This window comes from Dromiciops gliroides, chromosome 2 (genome assembly GCF_019393635.1).
Source record: "Dromiciops gliroides isolate mDroGli1 chromosome 2, mDroGli1.pri, whole genome shotgun sequence".
NCBI classification, from domain to species: Eukaryota; Metazoa; Chordata; class Mammalia; order Microbiotheria; family Microbiotheriidae; genus Dromiciops; species Dromiciops gliroides.
Genome location: NC_057862.1, coordinates 51585150 through 51612568, shown reverse-complemented (window position 1 = coordinate 51612568; position 27419 = coordinate 51585150). Strand labels below are relative to the sequence as shown.

The window sequence follows — 27419 nt, the reverse complement described above, 5'->3', positions numbered from 1 at the left end:
TTCAGGTCCACTGACTCAAAATCAATTATAACACACTGCCTTATCACTACCTTAGTGAGGACTAAAAAACCTGGAGGGGGGGGGTGATGTGGGAGATACATGAACAGTGAACAAAGTAAGAACCACAGTAATTCTGGGAGGGAGGCAGGGGCTACTTCAGAAGGTGAACCAGGATGAGGGGGAGCTGGTCTGAGTTACACAGACACCTCATCTCCCCATCTAGAGCCCTCCCCTCTAGTTCAGTCCTGAGGCTGGTTACAGCCCTGGACAACCACATTTCACCAAGCTTCCCCATGCAAAATGAGGCTGCATCACATCAAGGGTATGGCTTGTGTGACTCTGGGATAGGAGGAGGAGGAGGGGGGAGGAGAAGGAAGAGGAGGAAGAGGAAGAGGAGAAGGGGGAGGGAGGTAAGCAGTGATAATCAGAGCTCTGAGTACTAGAGCTGGTGGAGTAAAGGCTTTGCCGAGGTTCTAGAGTGGATTCTAGGAATCATACTTCATATTATTTAACATTTGAGTAAAACGAGACAATTGTGGGGCCTGATGGAAAGAGGGAAGATAGGACTCGAAATCACGAAGATATGAGTTAAAATCCTTCCTCGGACATTGGCTAAGTGACCGTGCACAAGACCATTAGTTTCTCTCAGCCTCAGTTTCTTCATCTGTAAAACAGGAAAAATAATGGCACCTACTTCACAAGGTTGTTGTGAGAGTCAAATAACAGATGTAAAACACTTTGCCAACCTTAAAGCGCCAGATAAATGTTAGCTGTTCTTATTATTTCCCCCTCCTGGTTGGGTAGGCTCAGTCCTCAGCTAAAACTGATGGATCTCTTTCTTCGTCCTCCTTCGTGAGCCAGCCAGCTGTTGCTAGGGGCAGCTGCTACACTCTGGCTTCTGTGGGAATGGGAGCTGAAGAGTGGAGGAGGAGGAGGGATTGTGTGTGTGTGTGTGTGTGTGTGTGTGTGTTGCAGGGAGTGAGTGGGAGAGAGGGGATGGGGGAAGGGAGGGGAGGCTGCTTCCTGGAGGGTCTCAAGGACGGGCCACCCAAATCGTAAGGACATCAGCTTCAGTCGCCTTCAAACACCATCTCCCCTGCCTGTCGGTGGCCTTGAACTGACCATTCTGTATGAGTCTTTGCTTTGGAAGGCCGGGGTGGGGGGGGGGGAAGGAAAGAAATACCGAGGAAGGTTTAGGTTCAAAGAAGGGGCGGGGCGGGGCAGGGAGAAGACTTGCTGAGAGATGCTGGGAGGCAAAAGCAGCCGCCCGTAACCCAAGGGAAAGGGGCCCACTCGCAGCCCCCCTCCCTCCCGCCCTCTCTCCCTCCCTCCGCCTTCCCGTGGTTCCCAAGGCCCACTCTCTCGGTAACCTGGAGGCTGGCAGGCACTGAATGGGCAGAAGCAGACTGTACCATTCAAACTTTCACCAGGGGAAGGTGAGAGCATTGGGAGGTCTCAAAGGGATGAGAAAAGAGCTCATTCTCGCTCCCCTCTGGCCTTCTCCCCTCCACATCCCTGCTCTCTGCCCTAACGCTGCCCCCGCCCCTGCCTCCCCCCAAGGGAATGAGGGAGATCCTTACGATCCCCGGGGCTGGGGGCCTGAGAGCTCCCAGGCTAGTGCGGGGAACTTCTTTCCGCATCTCAGTTGCCATCCCTACCCCTTGCCCATCCCCTCCCTTCCCCCAAAGTCAGGACCAACTGAAGGGAAGGCGACAGAGCTGGGAGGGAAGAGTGGGGTGGGCTGAGGCGGGGGAGACACTTCATCCCAGTCCTTAGGATTGTCCCAGGGGCACAACAGCAAACCCAAAGCTCCAGACGGAGCAGGACTGGGGCAGCTAAAACTCAGCAGCTCCTTCCAGAGACCCCGGAAGAGGTCAGCAGGGAGGAGAGAGTGCCCCCCATTCCCCCCCAGCTCCAGGGACCACGGAGGAACCTCTGTTCTTTTAGAGAGCCGGGGCCACATCTACCCGAGAAGTCTTTCGGCTGAGTGCGCTGAGAAGAGGTCAGTTCCCTGTCTCCCCTTCTTCCCAGAAAGAGTCACAAGCGGCGCGGGGTACGATGAGAATGCATTGAGTCCTGGGCTTCCCTGGGGTGGGGGGCAGCCATGGGACAGAGGGTAAGCCCAGTTCTCAAGCCTCTGCAGAGGGCTACCGCACAATTCAGAGAAGCAGGGTTGTGCCCCCAGATCTGGGCCACCTTTCCTAGCACAAACTCCCAGTTCTTGCTTTAACTCCTCTGAATGCATTTGGACAAATGGCATCTCTGGAAGGAGCCCCGAGAATTGGGAGTTTCCAACAGATTCACTTGGGGAAGTCACCAAGGAAGGAAGTTAGTGTAGAGAGTCAGATGGTCCAATGAGCTTACACAGAGATGGCGAGAGGAGGGATGTAGCCTCTGATGGGGATACCTTCCAAGGGGCTCCCTGGCAGCCCTGCTGCCCCCTGAGACCACCGTCCTTTTGCCTCTTCTGCTTCCCTCTCTCCCAGTGTTCTGTCACCAGAGGGAGATGAAATGGGAATACAGAGACAGGGGCCTGAGGCCTGGACAGCTTAGGGTCTCCAGGAGAAAGTGGCTTTGAATTTTTCAGCAGTGTGGTGTAGATGGGCCTTTGGACTGGGGACCTGACTTCTCAGCTCTATCTCTTTTTTACTGTGTGAACTGAGCAAATCATCTGACTTCTCTGAACCTCAGTTTCCTCATCTGTAAAACGCGGGCAATAATGCTTGTTCCGTGGAGCTCATGGGGTCATTGTGAGGAAAATGCTTTAGAAACATTCAGATATATAAAGGCGAGCAAGCATTTCAGTGGTAACCATTTCACTAATTACAAGGAATTCTTACTTTTTCTTTTCTTTTCTTTTTTTTTTTTCTGGTGGGCCAATGAGGGTTAGGTGACTTGCCCAGGGTCACACAGCTAGTAAGTGTCAAGTGTTTGAAGCTGGATTTGAACTCAGGTCCTCCTGAATCCAGGGCCAGTGCTTTATCTACTGAGCCACCATAACTGCCCTTAAATTCTTATTTTCATTAAATCCTGGTATTATTAACCCTGTATGGGTAGGTGGATCATAGGTAACTGGAAGGAATCTTAAAAGTCATCTATTCCAATCCCTCCATTTTATCGGCAAGGAAAATGAGGAGGTGAGAAGTGACTTGTTTAGGGTCATACAGATAAGAAGTAGAGACAGGATTCAAACCCAGGGCCAGAGACTTCAGTTTGCTTACACAGACTCTACTAATTAGAAATAACTAGGAGTTATTAATTAAACCCAAATGGGGCCTTGACCAAGAATCTTATTCAGAGACACTATCTTGGGGAGGGTGGGTTTGAGGGGCAGTGTCACCCACGCACCATCTTTTTTTTTTTTTTTAAACCAGGCAATGAGGGTTAAAATGACTTGTCCAGGGTCACATAGCTAGTAAGTGTCAAGTATGTGAGGTTGGATTTGAACTCAGGTCCTCTTGAATCCAGGGCCAGTGCTTTATCCACTGTGCCACCTAGCTGCCCCCACCATGCACCACCTTAAAGAAAATAATATTACTTCAAACATTTTAGACTTCTCCCTAATTCAGACAGGCTTTCTTCCAAGTCAGTCCAAATTAGGGAAGATTGCAGACACTACTGTTGGGAAAAGATCCCTCACTCAGCCCCCTTCCTCTCTGTCTTCTCTATAGGAGGCAAAAGAGGGAAAACCTTTTCTCAGGCCCCAGGGCAAACTGCACTGAGCACCTGGACTCTCTTCCTTCTTAGAAATGAGCAACAAGCCAGGATTTGAAATGAGACCAGCCCGGGCTCCGGGCTTGCTGCCTGAGAGGTGGAGGCCCCTGAGTTGCTAGACAGACATCAGAATTTCCACAGGGTCTGAGTTGGGAGAGCTGGGCCACGGCCTGGAAAGGATCAGAAGGAAGAGGGCCAGGATACTTGCTGCCAGGCTGCCTTTGCACAGGCAGCGGAGGCCATAGGCAGGACTGAGAAAGAAGCAGGGACTGAGAGCTTGCTTCTGCTATGATCGGTGAGTGCTGAGGGTGGATGGGGCAGCGGCACGGGCAGGGGCAGAGGAGAGGGGCACGGGCTACTCCTTTCATTATTAGGATGCGTTACCATGACAACTACCACTTCTCTGTGGTTTATACACGCTCTGGACCACAGCAATATATATATATATATATTTTTAAAAGTGCAAAGCCCTAACTGACCTGAGCCTGGCACTAGCCTGGCCTATCCTCTGCTGAAGCTGGTGAAAATTAAGAGCACTTAGTGTCCGCTGACTTAATATTTGCTCAAGATAAATATCATTGATGAGATGAATCTATTGTCCTTAAAATGATACCATCCAGAGCCAAAAGGAAATTAATTTTGGGACGCTCCTCCTTCCTTCCATGAATAAGGACAGTTGAGAAGTATCTGTTATTTCTCATTCATCATTACAGATCACGGCACTCATTCGTACTCCCCCCGCCCCATTCCTATATTCTGGGAGATGGTTGGCAACTACCACCCTGTCCTTATGTTACCTGGCTATTTTCATATCCATGATTTTGTTTTGTCTTTATAAATAACACCCTTTCTCTGAAGAGAGGCATCATGGTGCAGTGGGTAGAGAGCAAGCTTTTTCTTTTTCTTTTCTTTTTTTTTGGGGGTGAGGCAATTGGGGTTAAATGACTTGCCCAGGGTCACACAGATAGTAAGTATTAAGTGTCTGAGACAGGATTTGAACTTAGGTCCTCCTGACTCCAGGGCCGGTGCTCTATCCACTGTGCCACCTGGCTGTCCCCCTTTTTTTTTAATCAGGGAGATCCATCTGTGCCATATACCCTAGACAAGTCACCTGACTTTTGACTGCCCCATCTAAGATGATGAATTGGGAAACAGTCAGCAGTCAGTATTTGCCTCGGAAGGAGTTTCCTTGTCAGAAGTTCCTCATGCCAATTAAATTATGGGCCCAAAGAAAGAAAGAAAAATCCAACATGTATACCCTGTCTCCCCATCCTTGTTATAGAAAGAAGAAAGGAAGAGAGGAAAAAAGGGAGGAAGAAAAGAAAGAAAGGAGGGAAAGGAAAGAGGGAGCATGAAAGGGGGAAAAGAAGGGAGAGAAGGAGGGAGGAGAAAAGGAAGAAGGGAAGGAGAAAGGAAGGGAGGAAGAGGAGGGAGGAACTGAGGACAAAAAGAAGGAAGGAAGGGAGAAAGGAGGACAGGAGGGAGAAAGAAAGAGAGAAGGAGGGAAGGAGTAAGAGAGAGAGGGAAAGAAGGAGGAAGGAGGTAGGGAGGAAGGAGAGAATATTCTTCTCATTTTGTAGAAGAGAAAGCTGAGATTTGGAGAGGCATAATGGCGTTTTAGGTCACACAATGTCACTAGTTGGGCAAAGAAAGACCAGACGCCAGGACTTCCAGCCTGGGACTTTTTCTTGCGGCCCACAAGAACTGATGAACACGTCCAGATTCTGTAGGGGAATCTGTGTCCTCTGCATGCCATATGCAGCTCTCTTTCCTGGAACCTTAGAGAGAAATGGCTGGAGAGTGGATAATGTTGGACCTGGAGATGGGACAATCTGGGTTCAGATGACCCTCTGAAATGTTATAGCAGTGTGACCTTTGGCAAGTCACTTCACCTCTGTCATCTCATTTCATCATTTGTAAATCAGAGAGATGATGCCCCTAGCACTCACCCCACAGGGCTGTTGGGAAGACAAGATACTTAGGGTTGGTTTCTAAGATCTTCTATTATATGTGGATTTACAGGAGAGATGAACACTGAGGAACCCGACAAGAACTCCTCAACCTTCATCCCGCTTCTCTTGACCAACACAACCTCTGTCGACCTTGCTCCACCCAGCCCTTTGCCCCCAGGGGGAATTCCGCAGCCCCTGTCTATCATCATCGCTCTGGCCTGCATCTTCCTTCTCCTGGCAACTTTCCTGCTTTTTGTCACCCTCTGCAAACCAGCAGCCATGGACCCCTCCCGTCACAGCCCCCACGAATGCATGCCCTACCACCCGGAGACGCCCAGCGAGCCCCAGCTCCGATTCTGGAAGCGCCTTGGCTCCCTGCGCCAGTCTATTCACAGCTTCCGCCGTGGCCGACCTGGATCTCAGCACCCTGGGCCGACCATCCACCAGCCCCTACCTGATCGGGAATGGGGCTTAATGGAATCGACCAAAATGTGACATGGTAGAGTGAGGGGCTGGGGGTCAGCTTGTCCCTGTCCCAGATCTAGGGTCTCTCAGAGTGATGGGAGACAAGTATGGGTGGGGCCACCTCTCCCAAAGCTGGTCTCCTGGGCAGCCCACCTCTACTTTGATCCCACCTACTCCCAACTCAACCCTTTGATCCTTAGAAAACATAAGAGAAAAGCTGAAGTTCCTTAGACTCTACTGCACCCCCCCCCCCATATAGATCTTGGATGTGGTCATTTGCTTCCCACTGAAAGGTCTATCCAGGGACAAACTGGAGAATTGTATCCAGGTTAGCAGGATGTACCCAGCAAGCAAAGCAAGCATGTCCCATGGAGATCCCTTTGGTGATCTGGAAAACGCATTCCAGGTCTCCCGACTTCCTTTCGAAAAACCATCTCTTGGGCATTGAAGATACAACATTCTGCCCATCCTTCCCGGCTGCCTCCTTCCTAGCTTCAGGGGAAAGTTGTGAGACAGTCCAAGATTATCGTTGGACCCAGAGAGTCTTCCAACCAAAGTCAAAGTCTTTGGAGTCCCAGAGCTAAGGATTCCTGGGGAAAGTTCTATTAGACAAGGGGCTCGAGAAGGCCCAGGCAGGGGATATGGATAAGTGAGCACCAGCACAGATCAACTACTCCTGGGCGGGGAAAGGGGGACTCTTTCCTGTCAGCTCACTTCCACCATCACAGGAGGGATAGAGCTCCTAGGCAGCCAACAGTGGTGCCCTCTGGTTCTATGGGCATAGAACTTTCCCGACCAATGGGCACCAGAGGCAGAGAACCACACCATGTATATTAGGAGTCAGGACTTCAGGGAGTAAAGAAGGATCCTGGCTTCCAACCGGCCCCCTCTCTCCGGCCACCTCCTCCCTGGCCCAGCAAAAGGCAAGGCTGCGGATGTAAGGAACAGCTCCCTAGAGAGGAGGTAATTATGCTGGTAGTGCCGGGCTGTGTCTCGTTGTGCAGCTGGAGCACTAATCAGTAGGAACCCCTCTTGGTAACTGGGGGCAGCCGTCACTCTGCAGCTGACTGGGACGGCTTGATTGAGAAGGAAGGAGAAGTTATCAAGGGATTTGGATCTGGCAGTGGGGCTGGTGGGGCCGGGAGGGGACACCTCCAGCTGGAGCCTCCTTCACGTATAGGTGCGCCCCGATGAAAGGCAAAGCGGGTTCTCTGTCCCATCAGTAAAGAGCCTGTTCTCGCGTCTTTAATCCTGGTGACTCCAGGGTGGATGGCTGAGGGCTGATGGAGCGGTCTCCCTGACCGCCACAGGAGACCCTCGGCTGTTGTGGCACCCTTGCTTCCCATGGCGATGTTGGAGGACGGCTGGAAGTGGTCGGATTTAACCCCGCCCCCTCCGCCCCCCCAGGACTCCGGTCTCTCGGCTGAGGACACATGCTCCGTTTCCAAGTCAGAGAGAATCAAAGGAAGGATCCGCCTTCTCCTTCCTGTCTTCTCTCTGAGTGTCTGCAGCAAGCAGACGTTTTTCCCTTCACGAAAGAAAATGAGACCTGAGACCTTTCTTTCTTCTCTGTTCTTTCTTCTCTGTCCTCACAGATGATCCATCGAGGTTTCGAATGCACAGGACTGACCAGGCTCTTCTCCCTCCCCCTCCCTTCTCGGAGATCCAACGAGATAATATGTGTGACGTGCTTAGTACAGTGGCCGCCTGGCCACTTAATAAATCCTTGTTCTTTTTCCCTATTGCCTAAAGAATCCAATGGTAACTCCATTGTCTGGCACAGAAAGCCCTTCACAATCTGATCCCAGCTTCTATTTCCAGGCTATTTTTTTTGCAGGGCAATGAGGGTTAAGTGACTTGCCCAGGGTCACACAGCTAGTAAGTGTCAAGTGTCTGAGGCTGGATTTGAACTCAGGTCCTCCTGAATCCAAGGCCGGTGCTTTATCCACTATGCCACCTAACTGCCCCTCCCAGACTATTTTTACTCTTTGTGCCCTCTTTGATCCAACCAGACTGGTGTGCTTGGCAATGCTCACTCTGTATCTCCCACCTCAGGGCCTTTGCACATGCTCTTCCTCCCATCTGGGATGCTCTTCCTCTTCACCCGTGGCTTCAAATCTCAGTTCATGCCACCTCCCGTGGTAAGCCTCTCCTGATCACCCACATTGCTAGTGGGCGCCCTCCCTCTGGCCACCCAGTCACTTTGTATCAAACTTGTGTATATCTTGCACTTACTTATAGGGGATAGGGATTTCACTGGGAGAGGGAACTCCCAGATTTGGAGACCCCCTTCACTAATGCAGGACAGCACCTTTGCTGAAACTTATAGCATTTATTGCTTAGAACATTGAGAGGTTAAGTTGTCCTTGCTCAGGGTCAGCCAGCCAGTATTGGGGCAGCTAGGGGATGCCATTGTGCACAGAGAGCGGGGTCTGAAGTCAGGGAGACCTGAGTTCAAATCTGACCTCAGATACTTACTAGCTGGGTGACCCTGGGCAAGTCACCTCACTCTGCCTCAGTTTCCTCATCTATAAAATGAGCTGGAGAAGAAAATGGCAAACCATTCCAGTATCTCTGCCAAGAAAACCCCAAATGGGGTCATGAAGACATAGACACCACTGAAAATGACTGATCAACAACAACAATGTGCAGGAGAGGCAGGATCTAAACCCAGGTCTTTTTGATAATGAGGTCAGCTCTCTATTCACCACTCCACGGACGTATTGTTTCCCTCAGTTGAATAGTCTTGCTCCAGGGTCCCTGAGGGGGACAGAAAAATGCTTCCCTGAGACCCTGAGGCATGTCCCCATAAGGCTGACAGAGAGGGTTCAAATGCTTCCTAATACTTCTACAGGTTCTGAGATCTAAAGAGCCTTGATAGTCCGAGGTCATTTAGCCCATCTCCCACCCACTGGAGGAGTCTCCTCTATATCATCTCTGGCAGAAGACTATCTGGCCTCCTGTTTGAATCCTTCCAGTGATGGGGAACTTGGTCCTTCATGAGTCAGCCTGTTTCACTGCTGGTCATCTCTGTGACTGGCGCAGCACCCAGGATGGCCTGAACATCCCCCTTTCTGCCGAGCTGAGACCTGGCTCTCTGTGCCTCCCACTCAGGCTCCTAGTTCTGCTCTCTGGAGTCACACGGAACAAATCAGCTTCCTCTTCCAGTATCTGAAAATGAGACCTCACTCCTTGGGCTCCTTCCTCTCTAGGCTTGATGCTTCTCAGTTCCTTCATTTAGTCCTTGCCTGGAAAAGGTTCTCACCACCCTTCTGCAGGCATATCCCAGCTTATTGACACCCTTCTGAAATGATGCATCTGAACTGGGTGCAGCCTTGTAGATAGATGGGAGGTTGGGTCAGAGTTCTCCTTTGGGGAAACGTGAAATGTTCCCTGGACTTGGGACCATAGAATTTGGGGGCTGGAGTGGATGTCAAGATGCTCCTATCTCTTGGCTGCCTTGCGGGATCCTTTAGCACATTCACTCCAATTGGCCATTAACAAAATCAAACTGGACCTCTGACTTCACTGGTACGAGGAACTTCCAGTGGGTAAAGAAACCCCCTCTACCACTGCAGAAAAGCACTGGCTATGCCACTTTTAGTCTTAAGGGAGTTGCCTGGGAGACACAGAAGTGCTCGGGATTACAGAGACGGTGCATGCCTGATTCTAAGGCTGGCTCTCCATCCATTACCCCCACACTGCTCTGAGCTCTGTCAACTAGGCCACCTAAATGTAATTGTCCTGGTTGATCTTTACCAGGGTTGGGTGAGTTTCCTCTATAGCTGGACAGCCCACTAGGAAGCACCAGCCTCGATTGCCCTTTGGGGGAGCCTCCTGCCCACCCATGATGTCGGTCCATTCCTCAGCAGGCTGGTAGCAGCTGTCAGATGGCTGGGTTCCAGAGAGGATGGTCTCTGTGTCCTCTGTTTGTTGCCATTCTGTGCAGTGCCCAGGTGCCCATCAGAAAGTGTGTGTGTGTGGGTAAGCTGGAGGCTGTCATATATTTATATCTAATCATCATCTCAGCAGATGTGTGTAGAGGCACTCCTTCAATAAGAAAACGTCAGGATCAATCAGGTAGGGGCGTCTTCAGATGCATTAAGAGGCCCCTTTCAGAGCCCGTGGCTGGCATGATGTCAGAGAGTGACAGGCCGCAGGATGAGGAGCTGTTTGTGGTGGAATGACACCTGAGCTCCCATTAGGAAATGTCACCAACCACGCTTGTGGCCTAAGGGAAAAGAGGCTACACCACCTTAGTGCCTTTGCCCAACCCTTTGCTTTCTGCTCAGCCTGAGGGAGCATAATGGGTTTTGGAGAGAAGGGAAGCATGTTACTGGCCTGTAGTAATAACAGGCAAGACCCTAGGTGCATACAGACCTCAGACTTCTCCTTAGAGCCCCTTCTGCTGTGGTCAGAAAGAAGCATGTGCAATGCACAGTACATAATGACTTGTTATGTTTATTGACTGGGAAGGACAAAGGTCCGAGGGTTGCATTGCATGCCAATTCTGCCTGTCCCTGCCGGGACCACAGGAGAGGCAGTGTGATGTAGCTGATAGAGGGCCAGCCTCGAGTCTAGAAGCCCTAGGTTCTAGTAGTGCCTCTGTGTGCCCACAGGTAAGCCACTTAACTTTTCAGTGTCCCAGGTAACTCGGTGAAGAGAGTTTACCCGCCAGGATTCCCCACTCAGATGATATTTTTTCTGTCTCATTCAGCATGCGCTTATTAAGCACCTAATATAAAATCACAGGTCCAGACCAAATAATACAAAACACAGGAGCGTATGGAAACTAGAGGTAGGCAGTAACCAAGCAGAGGGAAGGTAGGTTTTGAGTTATGTCCTTCTCATGGAAAATTAGTTAACTAATCTCATCATCTCGGAGTGCTGCTGCTGAGCCCACCAGGGTAAATTCCTCAGACACACTCACCCATCACTGTGTCCATAGGCACTGGGTCACATAGAGCTCTCAGGAAGCCCAAGGCTTTATTAGCTCCTTTCCCAGTGAACTCATCTATCTGACACAGTATTCAAACCCATGGCCACCAGGTATTGAGAACAAAGTACCAGTGCTTTTTTGCAAAGCAGGGTTTGCTTCTTCTCAATTCTGCCCCAAAGTGGTACCTATCCTTATTATGTAATGACAAATGATGAGGGTGTAACCCTCTGCCATGGCTCTGTGGGCCAGGACACAAGGCTTAAAGGTTGCAAAGGGACATGGGGCAACCACCACCAGCTACAGTTCCCTTGTTAGCTCTTCCTTTGTCTGGACCATGCTCACCTGGGTGAAGGATACAGCCACACTCCCATCGTGGTACTACCAATATCTGTGTGTCAGTCCCTGGGAAGGGGTGATGCTTAGGATGTTCTAACCCACACTTGGAGGAGTACAGCTTGCTTCTAGCTTTCCCCAGAGTCAAGAGGGGATGGGTGACTGTCAGGATTGGGAATTCAATTGGGGAGGAAAGATATGAGGACAACCACCCCCATCAGCCACGGTGAGGTCTGGAGCTAGATTCAAGGCATCCAGTAGAACTGAGCTCTGTGGGACTGATTCACCAACTCTCCTTGGGATGAATCCTCCTGAGAAGGCCAGCCTCTTCTGAAGACCATGACTTTTTTCTCCTCTCCTCTATGTCACCCTGGTTTAAGGATTCACCTTGCCCTAACCACTTAGTCACTAGGGAATCTTGAGCAAATCATTCAACCTTTTGTCTTTCAGTTTCCCCTCTTGTGAAATGGGAACTAGAGCTGCTGGTACCTATTACTTATATATTTTGAAGGGGATTTTTATCCCCTTTTCAAACAGTACTGGATGAATAAAGTCTTATTATTTGAGGTTGGAATATGGGCACATGGATGTCTGTCTGATGGAAGGACTGGCTCTCTTTCTCTTGAACAAATAGGTTAGCCTTGTCCTTGTTAAGGCCCACCCTTGCCTCCTACAACAGAAGCAGACACCAATCCATAGTCAATGTTGAAAAATCATGCTTTCCTCTCTGGAGTGACTGCTTCTAAGCACACATGCCTATGCTGGCTGGGTATGTACCAGGCAGGTCACTGGGAGGGCACAGAGGTGCTGTGAAGGAAGAATTGTAAAGAAGCATGGGTTAATAGGGACATCTGGGCTCCAGGAGGCCCCCAAGGCCAGGCTCTGGGATAGAGTTAGGTGAACAGAAAGTGGGAAGGTCCCTTCAAGCACTGGGAGTAAATATGGGACTTAAGGATGGTGGGTTCATAGATGCAGAGCTGAAAGGAATCCTCAGAGGAGGAAAGTGAAGCCCAGAGACAAGAAGTGATCTTTCTGCCCAAGTTCCTGCAGGTATTAAGGGGAGGAACTGGGATTTGAACTCAGATCTTCTGGTTACAGAACGAAGGCTCTTTCAAGGGAGAAGGAACCTGGGGAAAGTCTCCTTTTTTGTGTCAGAGGGTGGAAGGGAGCACTTATATGTTGCCAGGGGAGTCAGTATTAATATGGCTTGGTGTAAACTCTTGGTAATTCCAAGCAGCAGAATGTCATCTCCTTGGCTGCCTCTCTGGGAAGCTTCCCATCACCCTCCAGTGGTGAGAAAGGGCTGGAAATTCCCTCTCTGCCTTTCTCTCTCTCTTCTTTCATTTCTCCTACTCTCTTGTCCACTTGTGAATTCCAGGATCCCAGAGGAGCTGACCTTCTCTGTTCCTCTCCCTGGGCCTGGACACAGCCCGGTATGGGTACAGGTCCAGCCCCTTCCCCCAGAGTCTTCCTGTGAGGCTGAGGGGGCTGAGCTGCCCTCCCAGGATAGGCTGAAGCAACCAGTCTTGGCCCCACTTGTTGGCTTGGCTTCACAGTCGGAAACCCCCGGGCGATGGTTGAAAACAGTCATTCATTCCCAGCTCATCTTTCTGCTCCTCCCCCTCCCCCCTTCCCCCCCCCCCAGCTGATGTATCCCTAGATATATGTGTATGTGTGGGATGTGTGTGTGTGTGTGTGTGTGTGTGTGTGTGTGTGTTTGGGAGGATGCTGAATGGGACTCTTATGCATCCCCTTCATTAAAAAAAAAAAAGAAATCCCCCATTCCCTTCCCTTCCTCTCGAATGCTCATGGCTCTCATTCCCAAAAGTTTGGCAAAGGGGCCCTTTCTTCCTTAGCCTGTTTACTTCCCTTCAGGAAAGCTATAGCCAAAGCCCGATGAAAGCATCTCTGTTCTGAGCCGTGGCTGAGTCCTGGCTTGTGCCTCCCTCTTGTCTCCTCCCTTCCGGGAAAATCTGACATTCCTACCACCCACCCCACAACGCCCTCCCTTCCTCCCTCAGCTGGGAAGCTGTCCCTCCCAGCCTGGATCTGAAGGGCCCTCCCTGTACAGGGGAGCCAAGGGTAGAGGGAGAGGGGTGAGCTAAAGAGACTGTGCCCCTCTGGAGGGCCTTGGCCCATTATTACAGCAGTGGGAGCCCAGTCGAGAAAGTGAGGTGAGTGGAGAGGCAGGCAACGGGAGGTCTGGCCCGTGCTAGGGAGTGCCAGTTCCCCCAGTTTTATTTCTAATTCCTCTGGGTCCAGTTTCCCAGATTTCTTGTGTTCAGGGTCTCCTCTTTCCCTCTTCTCTCTCTGCCCCTCCCCAAAGTCATTGACTTTTTGTTTCGTTTTTGTTTTGTTTTGTGGGGCAATGAGGGCCAAGTGACCTGGCCAGGGTCACACAGCTAGTGTCAAGTGTCTTTGGCTGGATTTGAACTCAGGTCCTCCTGAATCCGAGGCCAGTGCTTTATCCACTGTGCCACCTAGCTGCCTCTTTCATTGACTTTTCATCTTCAGGACTGATGTGTGAGGATGAAGGCAGAAGAGAGGCTCTTGTCTCTGTCCTCTTCATCCTGCCCTTCCCGCCCCACCCATGGCTCTGCCCCAGCATCCCCGGCCACCTACCTGCACGATGCTGCTGCCTTCAGGGATGTCCTCAGGGACGCTGGCCTCATAGCTGCTCTGCAGGAAGATGGGCCGGTTGTCATTCACGTCCAGCACGGTGACATACACGGTGGCTGTACCCGTCCTCCTCTTCCCTACAGGGCCATTGTCTGTGGGGAGGACAGAGATCAGATCAGCTGCTCCTGTGCTTCCTGAGGTCTGTTAGATGCTGGGTACTGCGGTCAAAGGGGACCCCTTCCTACACCAGAATACTGGAGACAGAAGGCTTGGGGGACCCCCATAGCTTTAGAGCTGGGAGGGACCCAAGAGACCATCTCATCCAATGTTCTCATTTTACACAAAGATGCTGGAGCTAGAAGGGACAAGTGATTTGTCTGAGGTGACCAAGTCAGGATTTGAACCCAGATCCCCAGGCTCTAAAACCAGAGTGGCAACTCCATTGCACCATGCTGCCTCTTACCAAGTCAGCCATCATAGTGCCATGTTCAGGTGGGCACTCCATAGACAGGATGTCAAACCCACCCTTGAGCTCTGACCTCTGCAGAAAGGTCATTCTCCAGGCTATGAGTGTGGAGGCATTTCCCACTGCAAGGCACAAGGGGGAAGAGACCCTAAGGTCTCCCTACAGAGGAGAGACCCCACCAGAGACCTCTTTTTGCTCATGTCTCTCTTTTTTTCTTCCTGACCCAAAGAATTTGGGATATGTCTCCTCTTCTCCCACCCACCCCACCCCAAAGGCTCTATTTTGGCTTTAAAATGGGGAAAGAGGAGGGCTCACAACTCTACATAAATATTCAAGGAGAGAAAGGGAAAGGTATGGACAGCTGGCTCACAGGGCCCTCTCCTTGAGGGCCTGTTTCATTTTATAATAATAGGCCTAGGACAGACACAAAGCCCCTCCTCTTAACCCCACAGAACCAGGGTTTCTTTTTTTGTTTGTTTTTGTTTTTTGGTGAGGCAATTGGGGCTAAGTGACTTGCCCAGGGTCACACAGCTAGTAAGTGTCAAGTGTCTGAGGCCAGATCTGAACTCAGGTCCTCCTGACTCCAGGGCCGGTGCTCTATCCACTGCTCCACCTAGCTGCCCCAAACCAGGGTTTCTTAATCTTTTTTTGTGTCCCAAACCCCTGTGGCAGTTTGGAGAATTCTATGGACTCCTTCTCAGAATCATATTTTTAAATTCAGAAAATAAAATATACAGGGGGTACAACGGAAACCAACTACATTGAAATGCAACTATCTATGTAGTAATTTTAAAAAAGTTGGTGAACTCTGGGACAAGAAGCCACTGCCCTAAGATAAGGCCAAGATTTGGTAAGGTAGCCTGGTGGGAAAGGGAACAAAATCAGGATAGAAGCAGAAAGAGCTGAGGGCTTCTCTAGGCCTCTCTGACCTTCTCTGATGGGCAGCACTGCCGCCCACCTCCCCACATCCTTTCCTCTTTCCTTAGCCCCAACTCCTCTAGGCTAGGAGAGCTGAGGATGGGCTGGAGGCAGTGAGGACTGAGCAGTTGTCACCCCAAGGCTCAGGTGTGTAAGCCTGCAAAGGGAAGACTCACAGAGAATGGATCTGGCAGGGTGGGGGTGGAGCTTATCTATGAATGTTGTCTCCCTTCCCATGTGGGTCATTGACCCATTTTGAAAGAAGCAATTTGTAAATGGCAAAGTCAGATAGAATTAAAAGCTATTATGACTACTACTATTACTATTATTATTATTTTTTTTAATTTAAATTTTAATTCTTTTTGCAGGGCAATGAGGGTTAAGTGACTTGCCCAGGGTCACACAGCTAGTAAGTGTCAAGTGTCTGAGGCCAGATTCAAACTCAGGTTCTTCTGAATCCAGAGCCGGTGCTTTAACCACTGTGCCACCCAGCCGCCCTATTACTATTATTATTTACAACAAAGTATTGGCAACCTTGCAATAATGTCCAGGACCAGTTAGTTCTACTCAAAAGACTATTTCCATCCATATTCTATTGGGAAGGAGCGGGTGGATGGTGGAGGGGACCAGAAGGTAGTTGGAGAGACCTTGGGCACCACCACTCCTCCCATCCAGCCTGTACCCCAAGTGATGGGATTGTGGCTTGGATGCAGATGAGGTTATTGCTTTTCTCTAATTGTCCCTAAATGGTGCTTCTTTTCTCCATCAGGTAAGGCTGGCCCCACGCTTGGGGTAAATTCTTGCCTGTAATCTGCACCCATAGACAGTCCGGGTTATGGCTTTTCCTGGGTCACTCATTTCACCTGCCCCCTTGGGGGCTGCCCAAGCCTCTCTGGAGGACACCATTCTAACCATCGTGGATCTTACTATGTGGACATCCATGTGTCCAGAGAGAAGGCTCCGGCCAGCCTGGCTCTGACTGGCATTGGCAGCTCTGGGACATGGCATGGAACTGTCCCTGGCTGCCTGAGGAGGAAATTCAGTCTTGTCATTCCATAGGGAGTAGAACAATTCCACTGGGATAAAAAGGGGGAAGATCGGCTCTCAGGAAAAGGATATTAGGGGGAGGAGACTTCCCAGCCCAGAAGGTTGTCTTGGATCCTCCCAGAAGACACAATAGCAACAGAAGCTGGATCCCATGTCCCATCCAAAGGTGGAAATGGGTCCTTCATCCCCATCAGCTCTAACCAATTTCCACCCACAGGGCAGGCAGGCTGAAGCAGCAAGCCCACCTGACAGAGCTATGGGAGGCAGTGTGTGCCAGACAAGTTAAACCACCAGCATGCCTTTGACCTCCGTGTCCTCTCAGACCCTGATGGAGACAGCCTAGCATCCTGAACCCCAAAGCCTTGGGAATAGTCATGCTCCCAGCCCAGTGTCTACAGCCATCATCCTGGGGGGGGGCAACCCCTGAGGAGACACAGCATGGCTGATGCTTCTGCAGGTGCCATGGCCACGGCTACTGAAGACCCAGAAGAGAAAGCCCCTGATGCTGTCAAATATCCAGGAAGGGATGATTTTTATCAGTGGAAATGTCATTAAGGAAGGGGCCTCAACATCTGCTTTGCTAATGAACTCTAAGGACCATTTCCATATGACTCACCACTGAAACCTTGCCATTAGAAGATAAGCTTCAGGAAGGTAGGGTCTGTGTTACTCTTCTATTGGTATCCTCAGCACTTAGCCCAGAGCTTTGTATATAGTAAACACTTAAGAAAAATATTCATTCATTCATTCACTTACTCATCCATCCATCCATCCATCCATCCATCCATCCATCCATCCATCCATCCATCCATTCACTTACTCATCCACCCATCCATTCATCCATTCATTCACTCATCCATCCATCCATCCATCCATCCATCCATCCATCCATCCATCCATCCTCCATCCATCCATCCATTCACTTACTCATCCACCCATCCATTCATCCACCCATCCATTCATTCATTCATTCATTCACTCATCCATCCATCCATCCATCCATCCATCCATCCATCCATCCATCCATCCATCCATCCATCCATCCATCCTCCCTCATTCATTCATTCATTCGAAGGCAATGTGGAGGCAGGTAGGATCCGGGGGCTGGGGAGACTATAGCTGAGGTCCCAAGCCTAAGCCTTGGGGAAAGATGTTGGCTGCTCTATATTGGGAAGGAAAAGCTGAGAGGAACTAGGAATGCATACCAATAGCTTCCACAATCAGGGTGTATGCCGCTGTGGTCTCTCTATCCAAGTTCACCACTGTCCTGACCACGCCGTCTCGGTAGCCAATCCTGAATTTGCCATCGATGTTGCCTCCTGCGGGTAAAAGAGGATGAAGTTCTTTAGAGATAGACCAGAAAAGAACCCACCAGAGGCAATGGATGCCCGAGAGAGGTCCTTTTGTCAGGGTAGGATTTTTTTTTTTTTTGCGGGGCAATGGGGGTTAAGTGACTTGCCCAGGGTCACACAGCTAGTAAGTGTCAAGTGTCTGAGGCCAGATTTGAACTCAGGTACTCCTGAATCCAGGGCCAGTGCTTTATCCACTGCACCACCTAGCCGCCCCAAGGGTAGGATTTTAAAAAAAAACATTTTTACGTCTTGAAACCCTTGGGCAGTCTGGTCCTAAGCCTCTGGACTCCATTTCAGAATAGTGTTTTTTTTGGGTTGTTTTTATTTATTTATTTATTTGTTGTTGTTGTTGTTGTTGTTGTTGTTGTTGTTTTTGGTGGGGCAATGAGGGTTAAGTGACTAGCCCAGGGTCACACAGCTAGTAAGTGTCAAGTGTCTGAGGTCAGATTTGAACTCAGATCCTCCTGAATCCAGGCCCAGTGCTTTATCCACTGCACCACCTAGCTGTCCCCCAGAATTGTGTTTTAATGCATAAAATAAAATACAGAGGATTACAAAGGAAACCAAAGCTTAGTGAAAATAAAGATGTACTTTTTTCTTTCATCCATGTTCACCGACACCCCCATCCCCCAAATCTATCCATGGACTCGAGGTCAAGGACCTGTACGCCATGGAAAATGAGCATGAGAGATATGTGGCCCCAGATCTGAGAGGGACCTTGAGTCAGGGTTACAGTCAGCACAAGCTGTAGAGTTTCTAAGATGATGCTTATAAAAACACTTGGCCAAGTGCCAGGGGAAAAGGAGCCAAAGCTGTAGTTATTTTGCCAGTCTTAGTTTAAGCCTCCAGGGCAGAGAGCTCCCTTAGGGTGTGGCTCACAAGGTTGGGTGAGATGCATGATTGGGGGAGGGGGTAAGCCCAAATTTCAAGGAACAGGGCATCGGGGCAATAAACATTTGTGAAGTGCCAACTGGTGTCAGGCATTGCACTGGATGCTAGGGATTCAAAGACAGGATGAAAAATAGTATCTGTCCCCAAGAAGCTTACAGTCTATTCTTAGGATACAACATTCATGAAGATCAGTACATATAAGACAATCTGAGTGAAGACAGAGTCCTAACACCTGGGAGGACCTGGAAAGGCTTCCCTGCAGCCTGAGCTGAGCCTCGAAGCAAGCTAAGGGTTCTAATAGGCTGAGATGAGGGAGGGGAGCAGGAATGGGGGACTGCCTCTCCTAAAGTGGCAGGTGCAGTGCTGAGTTCAGGGGAGAGAAAGTCGGTTGGGGCATATGATGAATGGAGAGGAATGTGAAATAAGTCTGGAAAAGTAGGCTAGGGAGACAGTGCTGCAGGGTCAGGCTGAAGAGGGTGAATTTTATCCGAAAGGTAAGAGAGAGCCACTGGATCCTCCAGCTTTGTATTGTGGTTAAGATATTAGGATAATTGATGATTAGAGGTGAAAAGCACTTTACAACTCAGAACACAGAACGTTATGGATGGAAGGGACTAGAGAATGGGCAACATATTATTTGAACTGTCAGGGTCCTTAGAAATGGTTCAGTGGATAAAGCACTGGCCTCGGATTCAGGAAGACCTGAGTTCAAATCCAGCCTCAGACACTTGACACTAGCTGTGTGACCCTGGGCAAGTCACTTAACCCTCATTGCCCCACCAAAAAACAAACAAAAAACCAGAAATGGTCAAGCCTAAATTTCTCATTTTGTCTTAGGAAACAGACCCAGAAAGTTGAAATGACTAGCATGAGATTTTGTGGTTGAAGCAGAGCTAGAACCCAGGTCTTCAAGTTAATTCAATTTAATAACAAAAATTTATTAAGTACCTACAACAGCTAGGGGACAGTACCTGGGCAGCTAGGTGGCACAGTGGATAGGTCCTGGAGTCAGGAGGACCTGAGTTCAAATTGGCCTCAGATACTTCCTAGCTGTGTGACCCTGGGCAAGTCATCTAACCCTGTTTGCCCCAGTTTCCTCATCTGTAAAATGATCTGGAGAAGGAAAACACCAAATGGAGTCATGAAGAGTCTACTGAAATGACTGAACAATAACAGAAAGGGCCCTATGGAGATAACAAAGATAAAAGCAGGCTAGTCCCTGCCCTTGGAGAGCTTACTATCAGGTAGGGAGATAAGGCAAGTGCACAAACGACTATTATAAGACAAAATGTGATGCGTAGTACATAAGAGAGGGCAAAGAGTGATGTTTGAGTGACTTGGAGAGGGAGGAATTATTTCTAGCTGGAGGTTGGGTGGGGCAAGAAAAGATTTATGGAGAAGGTTGGAGGGTCAGTCAGTCAAGAGTATTTATTGATGTGCCTGAAATAGGCCTTGAAAAAAGAGAATTTCAACAGCTTAAAATGTGGAGGGAATACATCCTAGGCTTGGGGGTGTTGACTGTGAATGTTCACCATGAGTGAAGAAAAGAGAACATCCCTGTATGACTTGATCGTTGGAAGGTCTTCCAAGTCCTACTCCAGCACCCTTCCCATTGCCTGATGATTCATAATTGTTCAATGAGAAACATACTCAATGCCCCTGAGATGCAGGATTGAGTAGTAGGGATGCATGGGTGGGGGTGGGAGAGGGGTGTGGTCTACGTGCTGGGAATGGGGGCCCAAGCATGAGGGGCAGGAAGTGGGGCTCAGAAACAGCAGAGTCCTCCTGGGTGATGACCAGAAAACACTTGTCACTAAGGAGCTAAACATTTGGTCAAGTCAGGGAGGGGATGTTCTGGAGAAAAGGAAGAAATGACCTCAGGGGGTGGGTCTTGCCTCTGCTATTCATCTTCTGGCTCTTTGCCTTCCACAATGGCTCTGCTACTTACTGGCCACTTCTTTTCCATCTCGGAGCCTCATTTTTCTCTTCTGTAAAAATGAGGGGATTGGAAGACATGATCTTTAAACTCTCATCCACCCCACTGGGATTAAGACCAGGTTAAGGGGTGGGCGGCGTGCTGGATTCTGGGCAGCAGAGGGCGCCAAAGAACAAGTTTTGCTATGCTTGGCAGCACCTCTCATGAGCATCTCTCAATCAGGGAATATTTTTTCATTGAATCCGGCATGATACAACCCGAGGGCTAGCAGAGATCTCAAAGGGTCATTAGGTCTAGGCTCCTCATGATGAGTGCTGGGACACTTTGGGGGCATCATGGAGACCTGGATTAATGAAAACTGGAGTTTATTTGCTCCAATTGGCCATTACACAGATGAGAATCAGACCACACCACGAGCTAGTGTCTAGAACCCAGGTATTCTGACTACTTGGGGCAGCTAGGTGGTTGGTTTAGTGGATAGAACACTGGCCCTGGAGTCAGGAAGACCTGAGTTCAAATCTCACCTCAGACACTTACTAGCTGTGTGACCCTGGACAGGTCACTTAACCCCAATTGCCTTAAAACAACTGGGGCCATCTCCAGTCATCCTGATGTATATCTTGCCATTTGGACCCAGATGGCTCTGGAGGAGAGAGCAAGGTTGGTGACCTTGCACAGCCCTCCCTCACTTAATCCAATTCAGTGCAAGTCACAATATCACCCTGGTCCTCTTTGAGTACAAAGGACCCCCCCCCCCCTAAAACAAACAAACAAACAAACAAACAAAAACCAAAAACATCCTGACTCCTTAATCAAAGCTCCATATTATCAGGTCAGCTTTATGCATATGTGAAGTAGGCAACCACTTACATGATGATTCCTGGGAGAAAGAATGTAGTGACAAACTCATACTATTAACTAATATCTCCCTTTCTCATACTTTCCTATAGAACTTTGGCTCTCTCCTAGACTCCTTGAGAGTAGGACTGTCTTTTACTTTTCTTTGTTTCCCTAGAGCTGAACATGATGCCTGGCACATAGTAGGTGCTTAATAAATACTTGTTGACTGACTTTGTCCCACCATGTCCTACTTGGGATCATCTATTTCAGTAAATCATATACTTCTTGAGAACAGGGGCTGTATCATTTCCCATCTTTGTATCCCAGCACACAGGGTCACTTAACATAAATGCTTGTTGAATTAAATTGAAACGAATAGGTGCAGATCTATAACTTTCTGAGGGCAATTTTTATCAAAGGGGAGGGAAGAGTTCACAAAGTGGGGGGCACATGATAATGAGAGAAGGCTGCAGAAAAGCGAGGCTGGGGAAATGAAGACAAGCTCTGCAATTTTATCGAGGTCGGGTCCTGCACGTTCTGATTCCCTAGAGCTCTTTATTCTCCTCCGACACTCTGTGACTGGGAGGAAGTGAGGTTAAAGGTGAAAGAGGTAGTAGTGATTGTAGTGGGGAGGAGTGAGGAAGGTGGGCATGTGGGTATATGTGCATCTGGGACATGGGGGATGCATAAGTAATGAGGCAAATGCAAAGGTAGATGAACTGGGTTGATGGATTGGTTGGACTAGAGCGGACCAGTAAAGTTACAGACTTTAAAAATGGCGGCAAACATTCTACTAATGCAAGTCTCACTGGGGCATTTCCAGATTGGGGCGAGAATTTGTCTGGGCCCTCTCATAGATCAGAAGGCCTCTGAGGTGCAGACAACATTTTGTGAAACCTAGTTCCTCTCAGGTAGTCCTCCAACTTTTGCTGGAAGACCCCTAGGGAGGGGAGATTCCATCACCTCCTGAAGCAGTCTACTCCACTTTGGGAGAATATTCATTGTTAGGAAGTTTCTCCTTTTACCGAGCTGGAATCAACTTCTCTATAGCTTCCAGTCACTGGACCTGCTTTTCCAACTTCTTGGGTCAGGCAGAGCCAAGTCTACTCTGTTCTATGTGACATCTGTTCAAATAGTTAGAGAAGCTAATGGCTCTCCCCCGAATCTCTTCTCCACACGAAACATTCCCAGTTCTTTCAACCAATCCTACGGTCTGATCTTGGGGCTCTACACTGTGCTGGTTGTCCTCCTCTGTCCCTCTGCAAGTATGGCACTAACAATTGATGGGACCCCTATGGGTGTGCCCTAACCAGGGCAGAGTACAGTGGGACAATCCCACCTTCCACTGTGAACATCGCTCCTTTCTATTGTTATTATTTTTTGCAAGGCAATGAGGGTTAAATGACTTGCCCAGGGTCACACAGCTAGTAAAGTGTCAAGTGTCTGAGGCCAGATTTGAACTCAGGTCCTCCTGAATCCAGGGCCGGTGCTTTATCCACTGCACCACCTAGGTGCCCTAACATCACTCCTTTCTCAATGCAGTCCAAAATGGCTTAGCTTTTTGAGTTTCCATGTCAACCTGTTGACTCCCATCGAGTTACACTCCACTAAACTAAACCCCTCTGACACTCTTCTCACCTAAATTGTTGTCTCCCTGGATCTTCCCCTTTCTGCATTTGTGACTTTTCAAGCCCAAATCGATTCTATATTTATCCCTATTAAATCTCATCGTATTTGGAAAAGGTCGATCATGCTATTCTGTGGAGAGCTCTTTGCCTCCTAATTCTGTCCTCATTCTGGATCCCAACGCTGGTGGCCCAATACACCAGCTGCCCCTCCCAGCTTTGTGTCATTCAGATAGTTGATAAACACGGGGAGGTTTCCATCCTCTTCGGTCATCTCTTCAGTTTACCGCCTTTAGAGCAGCCACTGGCTTTATGGACTCAGCAGCTGTTCAGTCCTGCCCCTGAAACGTCTCTTGTTTCCACCCCCTTCCCTCTCCTCACACAGAGCACCGTTCTCATTGAGGCCCTCGGCCCCTCTCCCCTGGCCTATTACAATGGCTGCTCATTGGTCTCCCTGCCACCAGGCTCTCCCCTCTCCAAACCACTCTCCACCCAAACCAAGTGACAAAATTCAAACTCCTCTTGTCATAAAAAATCCTCCATAGCCTGGCTCCAGCCAGCATTCAGCTGTATTAGACACGATTTCCCTTCATGCACTCTCGGGCCGGTCAAAGCCACCTCCTTGTCTTTCCTAACACAGAACATTGCATCTCCGGTGACTGTGCCTTTCTTTGCATGCATGCCCGTGCCCAAGGCCGAGAGTGCACACCCTGATCCCCTCTACTTCTTAGAATGCCTGGCTTCTCTTGAGGCTCAGCTCAAGGGCCCCCTCCTTCTGTGACCCCTTCCCCTCAGCTGCTAGGGCATCTCCTGTCCTTGAAGTTAACTCCTATTCACTTTGCGCATATTTCACGTATGTTCATTGGCAGGCATATTGTTCCCCCCAAGAGAGTGGGAGCAGGATTGTTTTGTTTGGGACTTTATCCCCAGTGCTTAGCACCGACCTGATACTTAATGGGCACTTAACAAATAATCACCTCAGGAGTCATTCATTCTCTCAAATTCTTGCCATGCTGACACTAAACCTGGGCAGAGGAGGAGGAGGAAGAGGAGGAAGAGGAGGAGTGGAAGGGGAGGAGGTTTTAGGGATGGGGAACTGGAGGAGGAGGAGGGGAGGGAGGTGAGGAAGGGGAAGTGGAGAGGGAGAGAAAGAGGTGGGGAAGAAAAAGGTGAAGAGGAGGAGAAAGAAGAATAGGAGGAAGAAGAAGAAGTTTTAAAAAATATTTTGATATAAACATTTTAGAACATATAGGTTCTTTTCCTTTTTCTTCATAGCAGCTCTCTTTGTAATGGCAAAGAACTGGAAATTGCAGGAATGCCCATCGATGGGGGAATGACTGAACAAATCGTGATATGTGATTGTTATGGAATATCATTGTGCTTATAAGGAATGATGAATTCAGTGATTTTAGAAGACCATGGAAAGACTTGCACGAAATAACAAAGAGCAAAATGAGCAGAACCAAGAGAGCATTGTATATAATAACAGCAGTATTATTTTAAGAATGACTTTGAACAATTAAGTCATTTTGACTATTATAAATACTCAAATTAACTACAAAGGACCTATGAAGAAAGATGCTATCTGCATCCAGAGAAAACTGATAAATAGAAGGATGCATAGAATAATTTTGCACATATATACCTATCTGTGTCTAATGGTGGCCATCTCTAGGGCTGGTGGATGAGGTGGGGGAAGGGAAGAAAGAAGAAGAAATGTACACAATAATTTTGTTGTTGATCTGAAAGGAATAGCAATAGTAGACTTGCAGTTTCATGTGCAAACACCTTTTTATTGTACTATGTCATGGAAATGACTGTTTTGTTCCACACATTAAAAATAAAATTTAGAGGGGCAGCTAGGTGGTGCAGTGGATAAAACACAGCCCTGGATTTAGGAGGACCTGAGTTCAAATCTATCCTCAGACACTATACACTAGCTATGTGACCCTGGGCAAGTCACTTAACCCTCACTGTCTAGTCAAAAAAAATTAGAAAAAAATTTATAATTATTTCAATATAATTTTTTTCCTTTGTCATCCTCTATGTTTTATTTTATGCATTTTAAAATGTGATTCTGGGGGCAGCTAGGTGGCGCAGTGGATAGAGCACTGGCTCTGGATTCAGGAGGACCTGAGTTCAAATCCGGCCTCAGACACTTGACACTTACTAGCTGTGTGACCCTGGGCAAGTCACTTAAGCCCAATTGCCTCCAAAAAAAAAAAAAAAAAGGATGAATAGATTCAGGGGGCAGCTAGATGGCACAATGGATAAAACACCGACCCTGGATTCAGGAGAACCTGAGTTCAAATCCAGCCTCAGACACTTGACACTTACTAACTGTGTGACCCTGGCAAGTCACTTAACCTTCATTGCCCCACCCAAAACAAAACTGGAAAAAAAAGAGTGATTCTGGGGAAGGGTCCATAGGCTTTACCAGACACTGCCCAAAATGTCCATGACAAAAAAGGTTAAGCACCTCTGGTCTGGTGCTTCCAGGTTTGCAAAGCACTATATGTAAGACAGGTACTGGACTTGGGCTTTGAATAGAGGGGACTGCTGGGCTCCAGAAACTACCTTTACTAATGTTTCAGGACTTCCTTTGCAACTTAATAGACTTAGAGTTGCCTAGAGCCGGGAGGAGTTAAGTGACTTCCCTAGGGTCACGCAGTCAGAGTGTGTATCAGGTAAAGGCAGAATTCTGGACACTGGTCTTCTCAACTTGTTGGCTAGCTCTCTCTAGCTATTGCCCAGTGCTGCTTCTCTATCTCAGTATACTTCCCTGCCCAAGCAAGTTCTGAAAGAACCCAAAGGGAATTGGCTTCAGGCCAGAGAAATCCCAGGCAATCAGGAAAGAATGACTCCTTTGGAAAACACTAGGAGAGATGGAGATACATATTCATATCGATGTTTATAAATAGGTAAGTTACATGTGACACAAACATATGTGTATAACCAACACATCAAGCTTATATGTTATTTGTATCATGTATGTATATGTGTATTTGCACCTATTTATAGGTATGTAGACATGTATGTGTGAGTATATATGTGTTTCTGCATGTAAATCCCAAGTGAAACAACAGCAAGTTACAAAACCCGATTTGAAAGTTTTAGCCCCTCCCCAATTCTCTAGACATCAGCCAGTCCCTCAAAGGGCAGGGGGTGGCATTCCCACTCGAAGGGTGGGTACCAAAGGGGGTTTGGGGAGGGGATGAGGTAGAAGGCAGAGGACCCAATGAGAGGACAGAGCCAGTACCTGTGATAAAATAACTGAGCTCGGCGTTGAGTCCCACGTCGTTATCTGTGCAGTTCAGCCAGACCACTCGGAAGTCCCTCGGGATGTCCTCCAGCAGGGAGACGTTGTACACAGCTGGGAAGAAGGTAGGGGTCTCATCGTTCACGTCCAATACTGGAGAGGAGGCAGAGAGAGAAGACAGGGGTCGGTTTTATAGCATAGCTTTCTATAGGAAGTGTGTGCTACTGAGGCCTCAGAAATAGTCCTGGAAAACACTGAAATGCAGGGGAAGACTTCCCACCAATGTCACCATCAGCATGGGGCCAGCCAGTGAGGACCTGAATTGTTGTTTCACTGGTGCTGGCTGACTCAGTGCTTCTGGAGGCCCAGCTAGATAGTGATGGGGGATGCAGGGATGATGGAGGCTGCTGGATCCTGATTCAACACAAAAAGGTCCCAGGGTACTCGTTTTAGGAGAAGATGATCCTGAGGCACAGAGTGGCTGGGTGATATCCCAAAGGTAACACACCTTAGTATCAACTGGGTCCTAATGAATATAATAACATCAGTGTCGTCCCTCTCATTGCCAACAAAACTGAAACCCTCTCTGTGGGTTACTGAAGGATCTGGAGTTAGAAGGCCTGGTTTTTATTTTCCTTGAGTTAAAGATTATCTCCAAAGCATCCTTAAGAACCCAGTATGACTCTGCCATCCATTAACTCCTCTAAGCCCCTTTGAAGTTCTCTGTCTGCCACATGCTTCTCCTTTGAGGTAGAAAGGGTCTTGGGGATTCTCTTATCAAAACCTCTTAAGTCACCAATAAAAGGCACAGATTTCATCGATCTGGGGGAGGCACAACAAAACCTCCCCAGTTACTATTCTTTTTTTTCCCAGTGACTATTCTTGGGCCATAGGACCTGACTCCTTATTCAGTTCCCTTGCTGATGTCTGGGTAGGGTGGGGTGTACTCTGTTGGGTAGACCACCGGTTTCCACTTCTATTCAGCTCTTATATACCTTGGCCTTAAGTAAACCTTCCTCCAGCCAACTATTCAGTATGAATAGTTATATTTATATTTTAGAGT

General features: G+C 48.6%; 2 protein-coding genes across 5 annotated transcripts in view; one reads left to right on the top strand and one right to left on the bottom strand.

Annotated features, from left to right (window-relative positions):
• CDH23 (cadherin related 23) overlaps positions 1-27419 on the bottom strand; it is a 623958-nt gene that overhangs the window by 143680 nt on the left and 452859 nt on the right. Inside the window, exons 25-27 of the mRNA XM_043983602.1 lie at positions 26357-26509; positions 17659-17772; positions 14026-14174 (exon numbers count right to left, since the gene is read on the bottom strand). Coding sequence (XP_043839537.1) covers positions 14026-14174; positions 17659-17772; positions 26357-26509 — 416 coding nt within the window. The remainder of the gene's footprint in view (positions 1-14025; positions 14175-17658; positions 17773-26356; positions 26510-27419) is intronic.
• C2H10orf105 (chromosome 2 C10orf105 homolog) lies at positions 1501-16191 on the top strand. 4 transcript variants are annotated; one of them, XM_043983608.1, is made up of 4 exons: positions 1501-2002; positions 3672-4009; positions 5737-6165; positions 16176-16191. In XM_043983608.1, exons 2-3 carry the CDS (start codon positions 4003-4005, stop codon positions 6159-6161), a joined length of 432 nt encoding a protein of 143 aa, XP_043839543.1. In that variant the 5' UTR covers positions 1501-2002; positions 3672-4002; the 3' UTR covers positions 6162-6165; positions 16176-16191. The 4 variants fall into 4 exon arrangements, with proteins under 4 accessions (XP_043839543.1, XP_043839542.1, XP_043839539.1 ...); XM_043983607.1 differs by lacking the exon at positions 16176-16191 and adding an exon at positions 7727-7878; XM_043983604.1 differs by lacking the exon at positions 16176-16191 and having other exon boundaries at positions 5737-7878.